This window comes from Erpetoichthys calabaricus, chromosome 1 (genome assembly GCF_900747795.2).
Source record: "Erpetoichthys calabaricus chromosome 1, fErpCal1.3, whole genome shotgun sequence".
Taxonomy (NCBI): Eukaryota; Metazoa; Chordata; class Cladistia; order Polypteriformes; family Polypteridae; genus Erpetoichthys; species Erpetoichthys calabaricus.
Window position 1 is genome coordinate 76,979,075 of NC_041394.2, and position 23,885 is coordinate 77,002,959.

Here is a 23,885-nt window from a genome sequence, read left to right on the forward strand (position 1 = left end):
CTAATAGTGTTGCCATCCCGTGACCTGTTGTCATCTCTTCCCCAGGTAAAGGATGTTCACTGCCATCCATATGATCTAAAAAAATGTTTTTTATCAGACCAGCCTACCTTGTTCAATGATTCAGATATTTTGGCGGTGGACAGGGTCAGCATGAGCACTCTGACCTGTCTATTGCTATACAGCCCATTACATAGCAAGCTACAATGCACTGTGTTTTTTGACACCTTTTACTCATGGCAAGCAAATTTTTTTTCAATAATTTGTGCTGCACTAGCTCTTCGGTGGAATTGGAGCAGATGAGCTTGCCTTCACTCCCCACACACATCAGTGTGACTTGGGCAACCATGTCACTGTTGCTAGTTGACTGGATGTCCTAACTTGGACCACTTTTGGTAGGTACTAAACACTGCATCTCAGAAATACCCAACAAGACCTGCCATTTTGGAGAAGCTCTGACCCAGTCATGTAGCCATCACAATTTAGCCCTTATCAAAGTCACTCAGTTTCTTACGCTTGCCCATTCTTCCTGCTTCCAACATCCTATATTGTGTAATCTGATTATCCTTTATTTGCATAAAGATCCACCTCTTTTGCTGCATTGTGGTTCAAGGCATCCTGACATTTTTATACAGTAGAAAAAGAGTTAAAACACTTTAGTAAATTCTTTTCATTCCAAATGCCATGGGTTTTCAGTGGTTTTGGAAGCTAATTTACTATGCTTTTTTGATGCACTGGCAAATTTGTTGCACACCCTATGTCAGAAAAGCATATTTTTCTTTGCTTCCTATACAACAGAGTCATTAATTTTAAAATTACACAAAAAGTAAAATCACCTGAAAAAAAAGAGCAAATTATTTAATATGGTTGTACTTGCACTAGTTTAATTACAGGGTAATTCAAATAATCTTCTATATAATAAAACATTAATTTCTGTGTGTGTGTGTGTGTGTTTGTGTGTGTGTGTGTCCAGTCTCTCTTAGCAATCTGATTGGTCCGTTTGGCTTTGGTGATGTGGTTGAAAGAGGAAATGTAAGTGTGAGCCATTCAAGGAGACGTTAAAGCATAGGTGGTATGTCGATATCAGATATAGTAAATCTTGCAGCGACAGGCATGCTAAGAGTCTCCTTCAAAGACAGGACGAATAAAAGTGGACAGGAAGTGAGGAAGGTGTATCAAAATGACAGAGTTTGAGAAGCAGGCTTTATGGGAATTGCGCTCAATAGTGGGAGTGCCAGTCAAGAGAGGTGCAGATACCAAGGAAAGTTGCTGATACTCCACGTAGGGCAAGAGGTATAAAATAGTTTTTAATTTATTCTATTACCTGTCTTTGACAGGTCATGTGGCTAGCCATATAGAAAATGATAACAACAAGATCTACTTTCATATAATTACATGCTTAGGCTATCAAAATATGTCAATTTTGATCAATGAAAGCCATAAACACTATATAACACTATAACACAGTATGTTTGCATTTATTTCTGTCAACAGTTGTACTTTATTTTGGCATAAAGTCGTCTATATATGTAAATCAACACTATTTGAATGGAAATGCGTGGCATATTTGAAATAAATTCATTCAATGATTTACTTTTTTGAGTGTGGTTAAGGTATTTCAGCTATGTTTTCTTAAGGACACGAAAAAGTTACTTGTGTAGGGTACTGTACATTGTATGACACGTTTGCCAATTTACTGCAAACACCCCACCATAAATCAGTTTCCACAGTCATACAAAACAAACAAACAAATTAGCCACCCATCCTATATCGATATTGGGTCACAAGAGAACCAAGCCTATCCAGGCATTATTGGGCACATGGTAAAAATAAACTTTGGACAGGTCACCATTTTATTACAGTGTACACTCACCCATTCCAGGCCAACTTAGAGCTGCTAAATATTCTTGCATCCACATCTTTGTGAAGAAACTAGAGTAACCAAAAGAAACCTACACAACCATGGGTAGAACATGTAAATTTTATATTGATAGTGACTGGGCCAGGATTCAGTCATAGTCTCATGCAAACGCAAGGTAGCAATTCTAAACACTGCTCCAACTTAAAAAAGGAAGAATTACTAAAATCTCTCAGTAAATAAAACAAAGAAGACATTGTCACATGTGAGTGCATGAGAGAAAGCATAAGGGCTTTTGTGATAATAATTAGCTGCCGGACCAGGGGTCAATGCTGTGTACTACTGCCTTCTCTTCTCCTTCCTCTGCAGAACAGAAGATTGACAGCCACTCCATCTCTGACTTCAGTTCCATGTCTGTTCACCTGGATCCTCCCCTTCCTGTCACGTAAACTCATAACCTGGTGTTGGAGGAGAGCAGGCGTCCCAGCTGAGTAGGAGGACAGTTTCTTACCTGGATGGGTGGACAGAACAGAAGGACAGACAGCTTGTCTAGCTGGACAAGGAAATTAATTTGTGCTCAGCCGGACAAATATGTGGCTTAGATCAATGGAAGCTGGGACTTGAAAGTACTTCCATCCCCATACAGCTAGGTTGCAGTGGTCCTTGTGTGGCAGCCAAGTCACAACATCCATAGGGGTGCTTGGGATTTGGGAATTGGAAGTGCAATCTTGCTGGTAGAGGGCCCTGTTGTAGGAGGACCTCCCTACTTTTTATATGGCCCAAAAGTACATTCTGGAAAAAATGGTGTCGCACCAGAAGCATTCCCAGGTTCAGCTTGAAATGAAGCCTGATGCCTCACATCAGAACTGGGAGACAGTAGGCAACATTCACAGGAGGATGAAAAGAGGAAGAACTTGGTTGATTTGTTTTGTATTGTGGTTTGGGGCTCAGTGACGCCCCTTGGTGGTTACACCGGAGATCGGCCATCTTGTTTTAGTTCAATTGAGAACTCCAGTCTGAAAAGACTACTCTACATTTATTGCACATTTTCTTTGTTTATTTTTCATCTGATTATACCAGGTCACCAAGATGGTGCCTCAATTCTTTGTTTGTGTCCTATTTTACAACATATAGTTTGTAGAGTGTTTGTGGCCATCTGAACAATAACAAATAAAACAAATAAAATAATTATATTTAAAGAGCATATATACACACACATATATACTGTTTTTATATATACATACTGTATACTGTATATAGTGGTCATGCAAGGAATGACACAAGATACAGAATGACACGAAAATACAGAGCTAGGATGTCTGGAGAAAAGTTCTGTTCCAGGCTGATGATCTCATTCAAATGAGATGCCACCTTCTGGGAATGCCTCAAGTATGCAGCCCTCCAACATGAAGGGGCGGAGTCAGTTGCCATCACTGGACTCATGCTCTGTGCTGAGGGTACAGAAAGAGACAATACTGTTAATGACAGTGCCCCCTATCATCCCGGGGTGGTATTGCTTATCAAGTATGAGCCAGGAAGGTGATCCTCAGATATGAATATGTGACAATACTGTATATGCACTATATTATAATGGTACTGACGAGTTGCATCAGCCGGGGATGACTAACCCATAGCATGAGTTGGCATTCCACCATATAAACGAGCAGCTTCACAGTTAGTGACAGGAGCACCTATAAAAATGGTAAGCCTTCCAAAGTTCCAAATGTATTTCAATGAGTGCAACAATGACAAGCAGTACATTTGTGGATAGGGAGCCACTTAAAAGAGCCATGTGAAGAACAGGGAATCCATTCTAGCTCTCGGTATAATATATACAGTATACAGTTATCTATACGTACTTTCACATATTTATTAACATAAGAGCTAACACAAAATGTAAACTGCAATATCAGCAAGGGGAATAATATGTGCTAAAAAATTAAACGATTCAATAAATAAAACTGTACTGTCAATGACTACATCAGATGCTGCTCCAGTACTGGGCAGAACCAGACTTACTTGTTTGAGGAATGGATTCAACAAGGTGCTGGAAACAGTTGTTAGGGATTCTGGTCCTTGCTGACTTAACAGCATCATGTAGATAAATTGCCCACTGAGTGTACTCGTACGAGCGCTGAGAATACGTATCACTCATATATCTCGGTAAATAAAACAAGGAAAATACATTTACAACGAAAGATGAAATATTTTTGGGGAATAATATTTTGTTAAAAAAAGGACTAAATATTTTAATAAAAGACGCGCATTTGTGAATAATCGTGTAATTGGATAGAAAAATAATCCGTATATACTGGTAAATGAGGAAATGATTTGTGAAAATAAAACAATGAAATCAACCAGAAAAGAAAATAAGTACATACAATGCCTACATAAATATAGTTTGTTCCCAAATAAAAAAAGTTTGATCGCTTTTTTAAGTTCCAAAATCTGTCTGCCTTTCCGTACTTTTTTAAATACTCTTTTGAGTAATGGTATTGATGCGTTTGTATGAAAAACTAACGTGTGATTAATAGATGAATGATTTCAAAGCTAAATAATGCACAGTCAGTCGCGTCCTATACAAATGTACACTTGCAAATCAAAATTGTATTCCTTCAGAATGAATGAGCCGATTTATTTGAGTGAAGTTCAACTATTAGATTTCGAATGCAGATAAGCTTAACAGTGTAACATCAGTCCACACTTGTTGAATCACTATAACTCTTTTGCTCAAGGCGCTCGGAAATAAAATAATCGCTGTTTGAGTACTTTCGCTTCAGTCTCCGCTAATTGGCTGAAAATAAGTAGACTCTTTCTGGATTGGCGAAACGAAACTGCCTTCTGTCAGTCGCCATTGGCAAATTGTCCCAAAGCCCGGGTTCGTTCTGACGTTTATCATTTTGATTGGTGGGGACGAAGATCTTTATATATTTAATTATTTATTTTTTTGTTCTGAAGTTTCTTACTTAAAAGAGGAAGTACTATAGCACCATATAATATTACTGTACATGTATTTTTAATAAACCTCTGCATAATCCGTGGTGTTGGTTCAGTCAAGGTAAGGCTGCTTTTGCTACTTTTTCGTAGGCTTATCGAAATCGCGAGTCCAGTTTAATATTCATGAATGAGCGTGCATAATCTTTTCCTTACAGCTGCGTAATGTATCTACAGTATTTGAGTTGCTGTCTCTTTCTACGCGAAGTACAGTTCATTTGACATCATGATTGCGTTTCGGTTGGTTAATGAAAATTCTCACTCCGCCTTTGTACAAGAATTGCGTTTTTGGTGCCAGCCGGATTGCATACCAGTGGCGAGTACTGTGCATTAAACTGTAGTAGCTACGTTATCTTTCGTTTGACAGATTATAAAGGTTTTACTATAGAAGTGGAATCAACACCGAGAAACTGCACCATCACTATCTCACTTAAGTCGCTCATATTCAAGGGTTGTGGTGTTTGCGCCAAAGAATCAGTGTTTTACACGAATTTGTTAATTTAAGTTCAGATAAAGTTTAAGCCTATTTTAACGCAACGCCGTGTACCAGAATGGCAGATATAAATTGGGTTTCGTGTAATCAACTGCAGAGCAATTTTCTGTAGTGTATTTGGATCAAATGGATACTTGATATAATACTTAAAAAAGAACAAGTGTGCTGCTGGTTGAGGCCTGGGCCAATCTCTCTAATGTGCGCGTGTGTGTGTATGTGTGTGTGTGTGTGTCCAGCCTTTAAGTTATCACCTGTTAGCCGTCAGATCTGGAAGATCAGTACTTAATTTTATATACAGTAAAAATCTTTTCTAAGGAGGTGCAGATACTATATGTTGTGAAATATTACATATACCTTTGCAATCGGACCAGTGTAAGTGTGCCAGCAGTGGGATTTGCATCTCTAGACCTTAGCATGTAGGCCATATTACCTGCTACACTGGTGTGAGTGTGCATGTACAGCAGGGATTGAAATGTTGCCAGACCTCGCAGAAGGCAGCCTTCATCTAATCTGCTTATTCTGTGAACTGATTAATGGCAGTCAGGATGCTTACTGAGCAAGGGCAGCGAAATGTGAATCTTTAAAAAAATGACAAAATTAAACACAATAAAGTATGCTGGAAAAAGTACACACATTATTCTTTTTTTCTTTTTCCTCAGATATTCAATTCTCATTTTATTTATCTGGGGTGGCGTAGTAGTGCAGTGGTTAGTACAGCTTGCTCAGCCTCCAGGGATTGACTTCTAAGGCGTTTCTGAGACATTTGTATAACATAAACACACACACACACACACACCCCATCCATATCGGTTTTTACTTCAGGCACTCTAGGTGTTCTCATGCATCTCCAAGCTGTGCTGGTTTGGTAAATTACTGATACAAAAATGGCAGTGTCGCCTATAATGGACAAGCTTTCTGCGAGTCTGCTGGGTTGTATCTGATTGTTATGGTATGGTTCTAGTCCCTCTCAACTCCAAAATGAAATTAGGCAGGATTATACAATGGAAAAACAGATGGACATTCATTCTGACAAGTGAGTGTTCCAACTAGAAGCACTTTGAGGTCAAGAAGTGTGGCTGGTGACAAAAACATTGAGAAGTTTGATTTCCATCTCCATCTTTCTGTGTAAGCCCAAGCAAGTCACTTAACCTGTACTCTAGTTGTTTAGAAGAAGTATATAAGCAGTTGTACTATATTGTAAACTGACCTGGGTAAAATCATTGGCAGTTTATCCAATAAATATAAGTGACCACTCAAAAAAAGCCCCCAGATAAGGCAGCTCAAATTGCAACTGTTTCCAGCAGGTGCGTGTCCAGCTGTGTTAAACTCCAGCCATGGCTCCCTTAAGGTAAAAATTTCTTCCATTTCGCACTTTAACTTACTTCTGTTATGTTAAGAAGAGAAAAGAAAATTTATTTCCAGGTGATACTTCTTCCCTTCATCAGATCTATTTGCACTGTTTATTACTGTAGTTTATTATTCCACCATTTATTAAAAAACATGGGGGAAACAGATAAATCAGCCTGAATATGTGTTTTCGTATTACTGGTACAGTAAACATAGGATTTACTTGTACTAAAGCTATGGGTGATCATTTAGCTGACCCTCCTTTGCTTGTACATCAGGAAACTCACATTATACATCCCCAGACTACTGCAGATCCCCTAATGCTTTAAGTTGAAACACAGGGTGAAGCAGTACAAACAGTATACAAATGTTTAAGCCATGCACGGCATACTACTAACATGTGAGTTCACATACAGTAAATATTTGTTGTTAGATTAGTCAGTCCCCAGAGTACTACTGTTTACCATACTACTTGGTAACTTATTTCTGTGATTCTCTGTGTGAAGAAAAACTTTCTATCTGTGTCCCTGTTTTCTTACTCACTTCAGAGGAACAACTGTTATCCACTATACTAATTCCCTTCATAATTGTGAACATGTCTGTCATGTCAAATTTTAATCGCAGTTTGCTGAAACTGATAAGATTTAGGTCCTTCAATCTTTCCTCTTTGTTCTTCTCTAGACTTTGTCTAGTGTTTCTATGATTTTTTCTATTATTGTAATAAGACGCGTAAGCTGCACAGTGTTTCAGAAGAGACTTAAAAATCCCTTCTATAGTTTAAGCATAACTTCCATTGGCTTGTATTGTACACATCATGCAATTTAGCTTAACATCCTATTAGCCTTTTTAATCACTCCTGTACACTTCCTGGGTGTAAACAGTGAAGAGTTCTTCTCATAAAGATCATGAGGCGTACTTTCAAGTTTCAGTTCCCCCCATTGTGTATTCTAATCTAATATTTATATTTACCATGTAATACTTATATATTTACATTCAATTTTACCTGCCACACGTCTGCCCATGTCTGTATTCTGTTTAGGTCCATCTTTAATGATTTCGCTGATACAATGTCGTCTGCCATTCCACCTAGTTTAGTATTATCTGCAAATGTAATCAGCTTGTTATTGAATGAAAAATGTACCAGGAGATGAAAAGCAGGCAAACATCATGTTACAAAATCAGTAGTCAGAAGCAGAGGTTGAGAACCAGGAGTGATCAGAAGCAATCACTAATCTAAATGAAATTTGAAGCATGCAGGCCATCTTGAATAAACAGGGACAAGGTGCATATGATTTCTCTGTCATGTTACAAGCAACAAGCATAGCACCCACAGTCAAGATGGCTGGCTAAATAAATGGACTGCTCATTGACTGTCTCCTTATTTAAACATTTGCCCCAGTTTGTCTTCTTAAGACTTTGCCCAATCTGGTAGAAATTCATCAAGCTAAAGTCAAAACTAATAGTTGTGTTATATTGCTAGTGGTTCAGTCACTTCTAAACTTTGAAATCCTTCCTGATTATTACATAAAAATAAAATAAATCTAGACAGGCTTCTCCTTTCATTAGTGCTTTTGCACACTGATTTAAGAAACAGTCACGGTTTAAGTGTTTTTTCTGCTCAGCTGTTTGTAAGGTTATCAAGTTACTAGTTAATATTTGGGAAAATAAGATTCCCCATTGCTGTTATTGCTATAATATCATAATTATCTGTAGTTACATATAACTCTAAATCATTAATTTTTATTCTGGTTACTTCCAGCATTAATGAAAAGAGTTTTTAATTTTTATTAAATATTTATTTTTATTAAATGCTACAGTCCATAAGATAATTAAATAAGATGAAATAATTAAATAAGTTTAGATTAGCTAAACATTTTTAATCCCATGGGGAATTTTGGATGCTTAAAGCAGCAGAAGTATAAAAAACAAAGATACAGACTCACAGGGCAAATAATACAATCAATATAATTATTTAGTCTGTTACATCGGGAGGAAACATTGAATTGCCTGCCGGAGCAGGCAGAAATTATCCCCAAGAGGCGTTTATTAATACACCATGGTGGAGTGAGCCTGTGGAAAAAAGTACTCCAAGAGAGCGCCTCCTGAAGGGGATGTAGGGAATTTTTCATTATGGCATCTATTTTTACCACCATTCTCTTTTCTACAACAGTTTCCAGTGTATCTAGAGCAGTGATTCTTCGTCTTTTTTGAAGAAGAATCTGATGAAAGCTATGGACCCTCTTCCCCAGAAATATTCACATAAACACAGCTTTGCATGCAATGAATGTAATGTACTTTATTTATCAAGATTTGATTTTCTCATATATATGTGACATACACAAAGTATTATTAAACTTTAAAGTAAACAATCCTTTTTTATGCAAAAAGTAATGGTCACTCATTATAATTATGAATTGCAATCCTCTTGTGCAAATTAAAACAGATCTACTACTACTATGTTTTCTACTACCATTACTACTACTACTACTACTACTATTACTACTACATTTACTCTAAATCAACTGTACTGTGCTGTATAGTGAATATAAATGTTAATTTTTATCTGACTCTCACAGACCCCCTGAAACCCATCCAAGGACCCCATAGGGGTTAACGGACATCTGGTTAAGAGCTCCTGATCTAGAGTTAGCCCTGAGATGGAGCAGACTTTCTTGATAAGTTTGTTCTGGCATTGTGTGTCATTTGAACTCAAGTTGTTTCTGCTGGAGACCACAGCATAGAACAGTACACTGACTATTAAAGACTGGTAGAACATTTCCATCAGCTTGCCACATACATCAAAAGACCTGAGTCTTCTCAGGAAGTACAGTCTGCTCTGGCCCTTGTTGTATTGTCTGATGTCTAGTTTGCTGTTTATGTGATCCATCAGTTACTTATAGCTGTGAACTGTGACTGATCCCAGGGGCTCTTTGGCATGCTGGAATTTCACCACCAACCTTTTTGCCCTGCTGATGTGGAGCTACAGGTGGTTCTTCCTGCAGCACAAGATTAACTCCTCTATAAGAGTCCTGTACTCCAACTTGTCTGCATTATTAATGCAGCCTATGATGGAGGAGTCATCTAAGAATTTCTGTAGATGGCAAATTCTGGTGTTATACTGGAAGTTCATCCTGTAGGTAGTAAACCGGAAAGCAAATGGGTTCCTTGTGGTGCTCCAATTATTTCTGACACAAAGTCCCTGAGCCTCACAAACTGTAGGCCATTCGTACACTCGATGCCCCCATTCTCTAGATTAAACAGTCCTTAACTAATACACTCATATGCCTCACCAATATGCTGGTGTCATTCCGGTTTAAATTTAACCTCTCACAGCATTATACATTCTCTCTTTTCCAAAAGACATCCCCATGTCTCATAAGCTGTATCCTACACAAAGGTTTAGATGCAAATTAAGCATTCTAATCTCCTCAGGCTTGCCTGGACTGGTGTTTGTAAAGGTAGATCACCTAGTCAGTTCTGCCCCTCATCTTTGCATCTTAGTTTTTAAATATGTCCTTCAGAACTGGCAGCCTGCCTTTATTTACATCATTTGTCCCAAATTGGACATTGATAAATGGATCCACCAATCACTCTGGCCAGGAGCTTATCCAACTGTCCTGAAAGACATCACACCATACAAGACTGTTTATCTAGACCAAATCTGAATCTCATTTCCACCTAATAAATGAATTCCCCATTACCACTAATGACCCCTCTCTGGATATTAATTTTGAGGAATCCTGTTAGGGGTTCTCATACATGCCTGCCACCTCAGAGTTATTGCAGTTGCTGTCCATGTCCACAAGGTCTTGAACACCACCAAGTCTCCAACCATAACACACATGTATTTGCCTTTCTTGTCCTGAGTCTTCTCCTAAGACACTGAATATAGGTACAGAACACTAACACCTATTTAAAACTATAATATGAAATGGTAATTTTCTAATAGACATGCCATATATATGCACAAAGAGACTAAATAATTATTAAATAAAAAATGTGTTTCTTCCTAGGATGCTGCTGTTTCCTCCTGATAATAGTTGACAAAACAATTTTGATTAACTGCCCTTTGGGTGGGGGTTGAATGCCGAGTTTCATGAATTGCCTTCAGAAAATGCTATTGTATGTTTTATGTTACTTTTATTTGACCAGGCTGTGTTTTATGATTACGCTTTGCTTCTTAGATGCATATATCTTCAGTTGACAATGGAGTACATTTTCATCAAGTACTGGAAGCTTAAGTTTCTTCCTGCATCCTTGAACCTTAGAAGCTCTTGAGAGAGCTAATCTAATCACTTATTACAGTGTATATTTACAGTTTTAATTATAAACACATGATCTATAAGGAATGAAATGGATCACATTGATTTGCATTGTAAAAACAGACATAAATTATTGTACAGCTTATCATTTAAAATGTTTCTTCCTCAGCCTCATGTAATAGTATGTCAGAATGATGCAAAAATATTGATTTGCCTTTGCTACAAAAAGCAGAATTTGTACTTCTTCATAAAAGCATGCAACAATAAATAAAAGATAAAAAAAGAATGCATAAGGAAAATAATGATACCATACAGCACACTGACAAATATTTACAACAAAAAAATATAATTATATACAATAATAAATAAAATGCATAATTATTGAGTAGTCATTTACTGTTGACATGGATGTCATCAGAGTGCATTATACATACTGTGCACACATGAAATTAAATTTTAACTTGAATTTATTTGAACAACCACATCAAAAAATTTGCTTTGATCACACTTAGATACAGGGTCAGTAATGACAAGTGGATCTTCAAAAATATGTGTACTTTTTACTACAATACTCAATAGTTTTAAGAAAAGATAAACTATATACAAGATTTTTAAAAATCTTAATATGTAGTTGAATGGTTTTCTAATGTAATGTGATGTAAACACAGTCAATACTTTTATCATATCAAAACTGTAACATTATCTGTGTGTCTCAGAAGCTGAAGTTCTTTGCAAATGGCTGCATTGCTTATGTAGAAGAACTGAGGTGACATGTTATTTGTTTGTATGTTAAGAGCACTTGATGGTCAATTGGCATGAAACTTTAAGGTTTTTCCTTTATGTAATACCAATGCACAAGTTTTTTATTTGTCAGGATTTTTAAATTCCTATTCCTTTTTTGACACTAAGACTCTAGCATCTCTGTTCATCCATCACCGAACCTGATTTATCCACTTCGGTGTCATGTGCTCAGGCACAATGAAGCAAGCAGCTTTAGATGGGACAAAATCCATAACAGAACACCCATGCTACTCACTCTTGTAACAGAAAACATAAGTGGGATTCCCAGAAATCATTTAGCAAAATCCAGCTCATGCACGTTTTTACTTTTTTTGCAGAGCCAGTTGTGAATATAGAAGGGAAAGAAAAGTACCCAGATTAAAAAATGATTGAGAATGCATACTCCACACCAGACCAAGTATAAGATTCAAATCAAGTAGACTGGATCTGTGAAACTGCAGAGCATCTGCTGCATTCTTACATTTTTAAAAATTGCTTCACTAAATTCAGGATAGGTTTATGCCTTATACCTGATGCTGGTGGGATAGCCTGTGGTCTCTGAACTGGATTATACATTAATCATTAAGCAAAGAATGAATGGACGCATTAAATTCTTACATTTTGAATTGTTTATGGTGCATGTTCAGTCTAATATTTTTCACTAGTAGTGCTTTGGAAACAATGTGCTCCATCATTGATAAGATTGGGCTGGTATGTAATAGGGTTTTAATTCTGATAACATCAGTACTCATCTGTAATCCGCTTTTCTTTTTGATTGGCAGAGCCTGTCTCCATACTAACATAAAAGCTGTCATGAGTGCAATGAAATACTTAATGTAAACTGAAAGCAAAAGGATATTACATCCATGTAGACATAGTAAACATGTTTGTAGGATAGATTCTTAATTGCAGGAAACTTTTTGATTTTCTCTGTGTTAATGTAAAAGGAATGGGGTACATTTTTAGGCTTGAAGATGTAATTTGCTCATGCAAGCATACATTCTTTCATGATTTTTTGCCATAAACTACACTGAATTTATGGTGCATGAAAGATAATATATAGTGCCTTTTACAATGAAATTAAAGCTGAAGTTGCTCCCAGTTGCTACTTAGAAAAATAAACTGATGAAGCTCCTGAATGCAGGAAAAGGCAGTTTTAAATTGTCATACTGCCTACAAACAAAAGTGAATGTAAAAAGGCTAGTCTGCAAATGAACAGTGGTTACTAAGTAAAAGCAGTCCTGGAATTAACCAATGTCTAACCTGCACTTAGCATTAGTTCCCTTACAGTAGATTCTGCTCTGATATTCATGGATTGGTGCCCTGCACTTTGGCAATGAAGATGTTTTAAATGAAACTTTGAGAAAAGTCACAGGGGATATTCCTTTTAAAAACAAAATTTGATGCATGTAATTTTAATAACAGTGCCTAAACTAGACTGATACAGAAGCTATATGGAAAATACATAAACAGTAATTAAATTATTGCCATAATAACACCAAGAACACTGATAGGAACAGGGTGGCAGGTTAGCAGCTACTGTTTCACAGATCCAGTGTCCTTAGTTGAATTCTGCAACTATTTGCTATTTGCATGTTCTTGCTGAGTGTTCTTGGGTTTTCCTTTTGGTTCCTCCCATTTTCCTCTCATATCCCTAAAGATGTGCATGTGATTAGCTGGCAACTATTAACTGGCCTTGTGTATATGAGAGTGAGCAGACTGCTTTTGCGTTTGTGTGAAAAGAACCTGTAATGGACCAGTGCCCCATGTGGGACTGCCTCCTGCTTTTTGGTCAAAGTTGCCAGCTTAGGCTCTGTCTACCACAACCCACTGTTTGATATTGCAAGGGTTGAAAGTGTTATATATGTTATGATATGGCCATGAATAAAACAACAGGACATGTATGTCATCAGAATGTTCAGCCATACTCAGTGTGAAAATACAACTTTTTCTTTTAGATATTATCTATTTTCCAGTTTCACATTTCTGTTACATTTGTTTTTTATTTTATTTTTTTCTGTTCCAATTGCTGTTTTCTCAGGTCTTTTTTCTCTTCTGATATTCTCAAATTCACTCTCTCCTCATTATTTTGGGTCTCTATGGGTTATTGTCTTCATTGTGTTTAAAATGCTGGGTATTTATATGCCATCCCCACTTCACTTAGCATGTTGCATTCCTGTTTCATCAAATGTTTTTTCCCCTATTTGTATGAATAAAGTCTAAGCGAAGAAAGGTGTCATTGTAATTCTTTGCAGCACCATCTTAGCTTGTTTTTCTTTTATTCTACCGACTCACAAAAGCTTTAATTTCCTTAAAAACTATATTTGCATACCAGACTTATTAAAGAAATTTGATTAGTCAAGGCTCAGATTCTTAGATTCTTATATCTCCAAAAAATAATGTGATAGCATATCTACTTGTCCATCTTCCTCTCTTCTGTTAATTCAAATTTCATTTCAGTTGTCCTGCTCATAAAGTTCTTAGATGGGATTCTTCCATTCAAGAAAATCTGACACTGTTAATCCAGTGCATGTGTTTGGAGTAATTGGAACAAGGCAAGAATGATTCCTGCATGAGGCAATAGTTATATGTAGGGCATACTCATGAATATATCCACTCTTACACTGAGCAAATCTGATTTCCTAATAATAATAATAACCTAACAATGTAAATTTCAGATTGTAAATACAAAAACATCAGGATTAATTTCTATATTATATTACATTAACCCCATTTACAATATTGTATCTCTCATTTAATCAGTAGAACAAAATGGTATTCTCCAGAAAAGAGTAGCGAGTTACATCTCTGTTTTGAAAAAAGTCCTTATTTGATCAAGTTAATAAATAAGTCTTTTAACTCTTGAAAACAGAAAATAATGCAAAGGACTGAATCTTGGTTTACAAAGTTAAAGTTAACAAATTTAATTCAGCTTCAGAGTACTTTATGTACTTCAGCTATATGTACTCTATTTACTTTTATGTAAATAGTTTAATATAGGCCCAGAACATTGGTTTGAGCATATTCATGTTTGATGGAAAACATGAAGTATTTTATTACACACTGACTGGTGGGAGAGTGGAACAAATTGCACAATACAACAATTAAAGAACCATTGTGTGTTATATTATAGATTACTGCTTGGTTCTCCCTTTAATTTATAAATTGGCCAGCAAGAAGCATCAGGTAGTGGTTCATTGACGTTCTTAGAGTGAATGTAATTGTAAACACTGATATTTATGGTTCTGGATTATTTTGCTTCTGTTCTTGGGTTTTAATTATTAGATTGTGTATTGGGACTAGTTTGCTGTGAATTGCCTTTGAAGGGAAACTCATACTGCCATATTTCTCTATTTTTCTGCTTTTTTCATTCTTTGTGAGATTTTCAGAATAAATCTGTACATTTATAAAGATAACCTTGAGGCCTTCTCCTTCCTAGCCAAAGGTTTTAAACTTTGAAACTTTGAAAGCCAGTTTCTCATTTTGGACGTGAGTAGACCAAAGCCTCCCCTATGAAGTTAGGAGATCAGATTACCTGTGGCGAGGCCTATTCTAGATAGATAGATAGATAGATAGATAGATGGATGGATGGATGGATGGATGGATGGATGGATGGATGGATGGATGGATAGATAGATAGATAGATAGATAGATAGATAGATAGATAGATAGATAGATAGATAGATAGATAGATAGATAGATAGATAGATAGATAGATAGATAGATAGATAGATAGGCATTCTGGAAAGCCCCAATCTGCCTTTGTTACAACTGAAGTGCACTCTGTGTCATAAAAGTGTGTTTTAAGATTCAATTGAAATAAATCATTGTTCAAATAATAAATGTAACCCTAGCTTGGCTGCTCAAATCTTACTACATGTTTTTATTAGTTTTCAATGAGACATTTACAAGTTCAACTATAGCTGCAAAAATTTAGACTAATATGTATTTATAGACATTCTTGCATATCTCACAGAGTATTGTGAAATGACTTAATTAATGCTATTACTGTGCACTGTGGCTATGTACCACAACACATTTGAAAACAGCACAAAGAAATTCATTGTGGACTGAGACCACTGTCTAAAGCAACATTTTTCAACCTTTTTGTAAGTATTTGCGACCCGAGTTTTCATAACAGTTTTAATCGCGCCCCCCTAATGTTTTTTTGAAATGAGCCCACTAATACCAACTTGTTATTTTTTAATTAACGATATATCATAGATGCATATTTTATTATACCTACTTAACTTTTATCAACATTTATCTAACTCTATATTTATTGTTCTTGTATCAGAATGTAGTTTAAGTTAATTTGTTTTGGTTTCAATAGATGTATTTTTCATATTTTAGTTTCTTGTTTTCTTTTTTTCACATCTTTGCACCCCACCCCCCTTTTTATTACTTCACGCCCCCTAGGGGGGCCCGCCCCACAGTTTTAGAACCATTGGTCTAAAGTAACACATACCAAGTACAGTAAATGAATTGTGTGAAGTAAATATTCATACACCATCTAGTGATAAAAGTAAAGATTTCTGGAGGAGAATCCGAGAAAAGACTACAGTAGCAACATAAATATGGTATGCTGTATATGTTCTACAATAAGATGTATAGTTCAGTTTGTGTTTGTCTTATCTAGAGGATTCATGCCAGTGCAACCTGTCCCTACAGACGGAGAAGAGATGGAGGCAGAAGGTGATTCAGCCATTGATGCAAATGAAGAGGAAGAGGATGAAACTGGGGAAGACCCAAGCGACAGTGGATCTGAAACAGAACCTGGTGAAGAGAGTTCAGGTTAGAATTTTTTGGATTTTTTTTATCACAATTTGTTCCATGTGTTTTTACCTTTAAAAGTATTTCTTTTGTTTTGATTTTTTTAAGATAGTACTACAAAAAAGATTGTTAATCACCTTATTTTTCAGCCTGTCAATTTCTGTGTGCCCAGTTTATCGTTCATATTCTTTTCTGATGCCAGCAATGTTTGTTTGGTTCAACACAACTCATAACTATTGGTCACTGTTCATTTTAAATGTTAATTTTTGAAGGGTGTGATTAATGAAGCTTCTCTCCCCTACACATATTTGTGATGTGTGGAGTGTGCTCTTATCACTTGGTCTGTGTAGTTAGTATTCTTTTGTAAAATCAATTTTTAAGCTGAACACTTGACTAAGATAGTTATAAACTCTGTTGCAGTGCTAGTGCGAAAGTGCTTTAAGTTTCCATCGGTTTATCCAATTTTATTTAACATAATATTTTTCAATGGGAATGTGTTTTATAAGTCACTAAAGCTGTAATTGTTATAGGTTGGCTTGCCTCAACTTAATGCCTAAAGCAATTTCTTTCAGCGTAGACAGAGAGAAGAAAATGCTGTATTGATACTAGGTGTTGAATGGTGCAACAGTGATATTAGGCATCTTAATGAATGCAATTCTTCTTTTTTGTTGAAAATTTTATCCACCTTAAATTTAACTGGCATCTTCTTAGTAAACTTGTATTCAGTCTGGGACTTCAGGAGCAAACAGTTACCCCTTTTCTTTCACTTACAGTATGCAATAGAATCTTATTAAATGCCCTTCCTGTTATGAGCCTCTTGTGCTATACAGTAATTAAATAATATAGAATAAATAAAAGTATAAACATAAAATATAAGGTTGAAACATAAATAGAGGAACTTCTAACGATGCTCATTATACAAAAGTATACATACTTTATACAGTATATACAATGCAAGCTCATATTGTGTATTTATGTATATCATGAAACTGCAGATTCATGTTTGTGTTGTTGATTGTAATTTTACCAAACTAGTATCTGATTTTACAGCTTCTCTCCTGTGTTCTAGACTAAACAGGTAAAAATATTATAGTTACAAATAAATTGATTCTGTCTGCTTTTACAATTGTAATATGCACTGTGGAGTTTATGATAATGCTCTTTAACTTTCTAAATCTCTGAAATGCAAAGAGAATGTATTTTTTAAATCTACATAGAATTCTGATTATCTTTTGTTGTACATTGTAAGCTTTCAGCTAGGCCTGCAGTAGTCTTAGTATAGTAAAAAAAGTCTTTTCAGTGATGATAATTATCTAGTTGCGTTGGTATCTGAGTAGAGAATACAAATGAAATGAAGGAGATAATATCACAACAGGAGCCTGTCATAATGTTGTTTGCAGATTCAAGACCGAAATTGCTGCCAACAATTTCTCTCCTGGAAAAATTCTAGCATGAATGCACCGCTCTTTGTGCAAAATTTAAACATATTTTTTTTCATCCATCCATTATCCAACCCGCTATATCCTAACTACAGGGTCACGGGTATCTGCTGGAGCCAATCCCAGGCAAAACACAGGGTGCAAGGCAGGAAACAAACCCCGGGCAGGGCGCCAGCCCACTGCAGGGCACACACATACACACATCCACACACCAAGCACAGACTAGGGACAATTTAGGATCGCCAATGCACCTAACCTGCATGTCTTTGGACTGTGGTAGGAAACCGGAGCAACCGGAGGAAACCCATGCAGACACGGGGAGAACATGCAAACTCCACGCAGGGAGGAGCCAGGAAGCAAACCCAGGTCTCCTCACTGCGAGGCAGCATCGCTACCACTGTATTTTTTTTCATTACAGAACAAATAAATATAATTTTTAGCGAACACTGTCTCAGAAAATCACAGCAAAATGCTTTCTTGTAATTTCTTTGAAATATCCACTTTGATTTTACAAGTAATATAAAGACTTCCTTAAAACTGAGTGCAGCCTGAGAAACAGTCATAGAATGTTTTTGCTTGCATCTGAATGATTTGGGGTCACTGTCTTTTCTTGAGCTAATTAATTTGTTGTTTTGTACAGTCTTAGATTTCACACTTAGTTTTTATCTCTACACTTTAGATTTCAAAGAACAGCCGTAATTGTGCTGTACAGTGGTGCCTCTGGTCACGACCGTAATTCGTTCCAAAACTCTGGACGCGACCCAATTTGGTCGCGACCCGAATGTAATTTCCCCATAAGATTGTATGTAAATAAAATTAATCCGTTCCAGACTGTACGAACTGTATGTAAATATATATTTTTTAAGCACAAAAATAGTTATTTATACCATTTAATGCACAGTGTAATAGTAAACTAAATGTAAAAACATTGAATAACACTGAGAAAACCTTGAACAGCAGAGAAAACTAACATTGTAAGAGTTTACTGCTCACTGTAAACACTTTTTTTTATGAGATTTAAGCACAGGGAAAAAAAAAATTAAATGCCACTTATCTTGCAAAACGTTTCAAACCATCCTCTACTGGCTTTAAATTCCTCACCTTCGCCACTCGAAGAAGGATTTTTTTTCAGCAAATTGCCATGAATCTTCCTGGCTTTCTTGCATATGATCGCCTCGCTTACGCTATCCCCTGCAAGTTGCTTCTCGTTCAACCACACTAGCAACAGTTTTTCCACCTCTTCCAGCACTTGAGGCCTCTGCTTGGTTAACATTGTAACTCCTTTTGCAACATCAGCTGCTTTGTTAGGCCCTGTATACGCAAACAAAAGAAAATGGGAAATGGAGAATGGGAAATCACTGGCGCATACGAACGCGCGTAGGGAAACTGGCCACCAGTGTTTTTGTTCACCACCAGAGCATGTGGTCATGAACAGATGCAAAATTTTTTGATCGTAACCCGATTTGTACATGTTCAGAGACGTTCGTGACCAGAGGTTCTACTGTACTGTCAAGTTATCTTTCTAGATCCATTGGTCATGAAGGTCTTGACAAAGAACTGAAAGATCCCGATTCTATAGTCTATAGAATTTTTTATTCTATATCCCGGGCTATAATGAAAATATAAATCCTTGTGCCTTGTGAAATTCTTCACATGCCAACAGTGGTACGCATACCACAGGTTGAGAACTACTTTTCTTGAGGCCCTGTCTTCAACACCATTCAAAACTATGTGAATATCCACCTGTACTCTTTAGCTTTTTAATTCCTGTCCCTTTATCTCACAGTTTTTAGCCCCCACAATTAAATGTGATTTTACTCTCACTGCTTCACTGTAAATATTTCCTTGACCTTCTACTTTTGAAAATTGAACTGGAAAATGCAATGTTCTTCACTATATAGTATGACATTGGTAATTTAATCTAGAAAGAAATATGTTACTGTATAGCTATACTGTAGACTTTCTGTATGTATTAAGTCTGCTAGGTACACATCCAAAATAGTCTATAGTTACTAACAGTAATTCTGCTCCATGCATGCTAATTTTTAATATTGTATTATTCAATTTTTAAAATTTTATAGTTCACTGTAATTTTGCTACATAAAATGTCTTGTGACTGGGCATGATGTTGATTAGATTAGATTAGATAAACTTTATTAATCAAATGGGGAAATTTATATTGATTTATAGGAAATTACTATTGACTGAAACATACAATATATTTTTGATTTTCGAAATACAATGTTTATTGCTTTGTTTCATATTCAAAATGGAATGCTTATTAGAGTGTGTATTGCTTTCTTTCTGTTTAATTAAAATAACAACTTCAGAATTATTTAAATGAGAAATTACCAGTGTTATTGGTTAACATGTGATTTTGTGAATACAGAAATGGATGATGAAGACTGTGAAAGACGAAGGTTGGAGTGCCTTGATGAGATGTCTGACTTGGAAAAGCATTTCTTGGATTTAAAAGACAAGTAACTCTTCTTTCATACATTTACAGTATGCTGAGGATTTCAGTAATTTTATGTCCATGCTATTTAGTTTCTGTGGAATTGTTGGAATAATTAAAGTTAGGGTGTGTTTTTGAAGTGAAATCTGAATCTCATGGTTGTATGACAGTTATAATTATATTCCCAAATGGAGCAACAATTTTTAAATTTGTTTTTATGTTCTTAAAGACTGTTCAAGGAAAAACTAAACCAAGTCAGAACCAAGCTGGAAGAGGTGATTGCAGAAAAAGCAATTGAATACATTGAACCCTTGGCTGCACTGCAGAAAAACATGAAGATTCGGACAGAGGTTGCTGGTAATCAGTTGCTACTTTTTGTCTACTGTACATACTGTACATGATACAACTTTGAACTTTAAAGTGTAATTCATTGTCTAAAGTTTATTTCTTTGCAATATCGGTAAATAGCCCCATGTTGCTGTTTTTTTTTCCAACAGCTTTTTGTTTTTCTAGTTTGAAGCGTGTGATTTCCATAAATAGTTTTAAGTAATTTTCCAAATTGATTAATTGAATTATTTTTCCATCTCACTTATTCTAATTTGGGATTAGTGGTGGGACTCCTTTTTGCTCTCTGCGGGAGTAGCTCTGCTCTTCCCCGGAAGAGTCGAAACCTTTGGAGAGCCAATAGAGTCAGGTCTGTTGGGGATCGGAACTGGTGTGGTGCTGAGGTGTCGCCCGGGTCCCAATTTGAAGCGGCCCATACGGGTGGGCACATGGAACGTCTTGTCTCTCCGGCAAGATGATCATCTTACTCTGCTGTCGGAGGAGCTGCATAAACTACGCATTTCAGTGGCGGCACTCTCTGAAGTGCGCAGACCGGGGACTGGCCAGATCTCTGTTGGTGGATACACCTTTTATTGGTCTGGTCGGTCTGATGGCTGTCATACTCAGGGAGTAGCTGTTGCTGTAGCGGATTGGCTTCTTCCGATGGTGTCTGATGTCACTCCTTTCAACAAGCGTATTATGAGACTCCGATTACCGCACTCCCTGGGTGCCTTGTCTGTTGTCTCAGTGTATGCTCTGACTGTGGTGAGTGATGTCTCGGCGAGGGAGACATTTTATTCACAGCTTTGCTCGGTGGTTGATGGGTGCCCATGAGGAGATACTCCTCTGTTCATGGGAGACTTCAATGCAGTCACTGGCACTGACAGGGCTGGCTATGAGGATTGTCTCGGTCCCCATGGGTCTGGTGACCGTGGTGAAGTTGGCTCCATGTTCCTTGACTTTGGAAAAGGTCAGGGGCAGCAAATCGCTGGATCCTGGTTTCAGTGCCCTGAACCGCACCGATGGACTTGGTACTCCAATATTGGCGGTGCAGTGAAGGAGATCGATCACATCCTTGTGGGCAGACGCTGAAGGCTCTTGCAAAACTGCAGGGTTTACAGAAGTGCCCAGTTTGTGAATTCTGACCACAGACTTGTTGTTGCTACTCTTAGGATCCAGCTTAGATCCAGTAGGTTACCACCTACTATGAAAATGAGCCTGGACTTGGAGTTTGCACGCAGTTTGTGTGAGGAACTTTCAGATTTGGGTATAACTGCTGATCCTAATGTGATGTGGGAGACCTTCCGTGACAAGACCCTGAAGGTTGCTGAGGGTTGTGTTGGTGTTACCAGTGTTCCCAGAAGGAAGTGTTTCATCTTGCAGGGCACCCTGGATATCATCGAGAGGAGTCACAGCTCACGACTCAATGGCAACTCTGGTCTGTACCGGGAACTGAGAAGGACGGCTGCAAAGGCTCTGAGGGCAGATAAAGAGGCGTTTGTTAGAGGAATCTGTGAGCAAGTGACACACCATCTGTGGTCCTGCATACAGAGGAATCGAAGCATTACGCACATCTGAATCTGTTCCTTGGAGAGTCACAGTCAGGGCAGCTGATGGAACGGTCCTTATGGATGACACTGCAGTTGTGACCCGCTGGGCTGGCTACTTTGAGCAGTTGTTCAGAGTTGATCCTCCAGCTAGGACGTTGGATATGTCTGGGTCCACAGTTCTTGAGGCTTATCCTCCAATTAGCTGTGAACCACCCAATCTCACTGAGATTGCACAGGTGGTAAACCAGCTGTGGGGGGGAAAGGTTGCAGGGATCTGTGGTATCTGGGGTGAACTTCTCCAGGCTGGTGGTAAGGCTGTCTTCCTGGCATTGCAAGCAATTTTTGCTTCCATTTGGGAGACTGGCATCATCCCAACTGACTGAAAAACGGGACTTGTCGTCCCTATCTCGAAAGGGAAGCGTGATTGCCTGGATTGCAGCAACTACAGGGGGATAACATTGCTCTCTGTGCCGGGTAAGGTCCTTGCTAGGGTCGTCCTCAATAGGATCCGTGGTCACTTGCGCACCTACCAGCGACCGGAACAGTCTGGTTTTACGCCTAAGAAGTCTACCATCGACCGCATCCTGGCACAGAGGTTTCTCATGGAGTGCAAACACGAATATTGGCAGAGTTTTTTTGCAGCCTTTGTCGATTTTCGCAAAGCATTCGACTCAGTTGATCGTGCTGCCCTGTGGGACATCCTGTACACTGGTACTGTGAGTGCTGTGCAAAGTGGAGGCAGGACCTCTGCGTTTTTCCCAGTTGATTCTGGGGTTAGTCAGGGGTGTGTTCTTGCTCAATGCTTGTATGGACTGGGTGTTGGGCAAGATCGTGGGGTCCAGCGGCTGTGGGGCATCTGTTGGTGAAGAAAGATTCACGGATCTTGACTTTGCTGACGATTCTGTGATCTTTGCGGAGGCAATGGAGGCTCTGATCGGGGCTCTCGAGAGACTGAGTGAGAAGTCTGAGTGTCTGGGCTTGCAAGTGTCCTGGATAAAAACAAAGATCCAGGCCTTTAATGACCTCTTGGGCACAGTCATGAGCAGTGTGTCTGTTCGCGGAGAGAGCGTTGACCTTGTTGAGAGGTTTACTTACCTTGGCAGTGACATTCATGTCTCTGGTGACTCTTCCTATGAAGTCAGTAGACGGATTGGGAGAGCATGGGGGTCATGAGGTCACTGGAAAGGGGTGTATGGAGCTCCCGATATCTATGCAAAAGGACGAAGGTCCAAGTCCTTAGAGTCCTGGTGCTTCCTGTCTTGCTGCATGGTTGCGAGACAAGGGGTCGCCCATGTAACACCTGGCTGCGGCAGATAGAGGGTCATTCCTGGAGGGTGGGACTGGACCGCGTGTCTGCCTGGGGGGCTGCAAACTGGGATCCCGAGTTGTTTCGTCATGTAGTGGGTGCAGCAACACACTGTACCGGTGCATGCTCCCCAACTTGACTTGACTTGGTGGCACGGAAAAGCTTCAATCCAGTCTCAATTAATGTTTGGCATGAGGCTGGAACAAACAGTGAAAAATAGATAATCTGTGGCAGGGCACTCATAGGGCGGCACGGTGGCGCAGTGGGTAGTGCTGCTGCCTCGCAGTTGGGAGACCTGGGTTCGCTT

General features: G+C 38.0%; 1 protein-coding gene across 1 annotated transcript in view; it reads left to right on the forward strand.

Moving 5' to 3' along the window:
- The first annotated feature begins 4,803 nt into the window (after positions 1 to 4,803).
- The window catches only part of LOC114652164 (breast cancer metastasis-suppressor 1 homolog), a 94,805-nt gene continuing 75,723 nt past the window's right edge, over positions 4,804 to 23,885 (forward strand). Inside the window, exons 1-4 of the mRNA XM_028802398.2 lie at positions 4,804 to 4,913; positions 16,371 to 16,525; positions 20,333 to 20,423; positions 20,628 to 20,755. Coding sequence (XP_028658231.2) covers positions 16,378 to 16,525; positions 20,333 to 20,423; positions 20,628 to 20,755 — 367 coding nt within the window. The 5' untranslated portion in view covers positions 4,804 to 4,913; positions 16,371 to 16,377. The remainder of the gene's footprint in view (positions 4,914 to 16,370; positions 16,526 to 20,332; positions 20,424 to 20,627; positions 20,756 to 23,885) is intronic.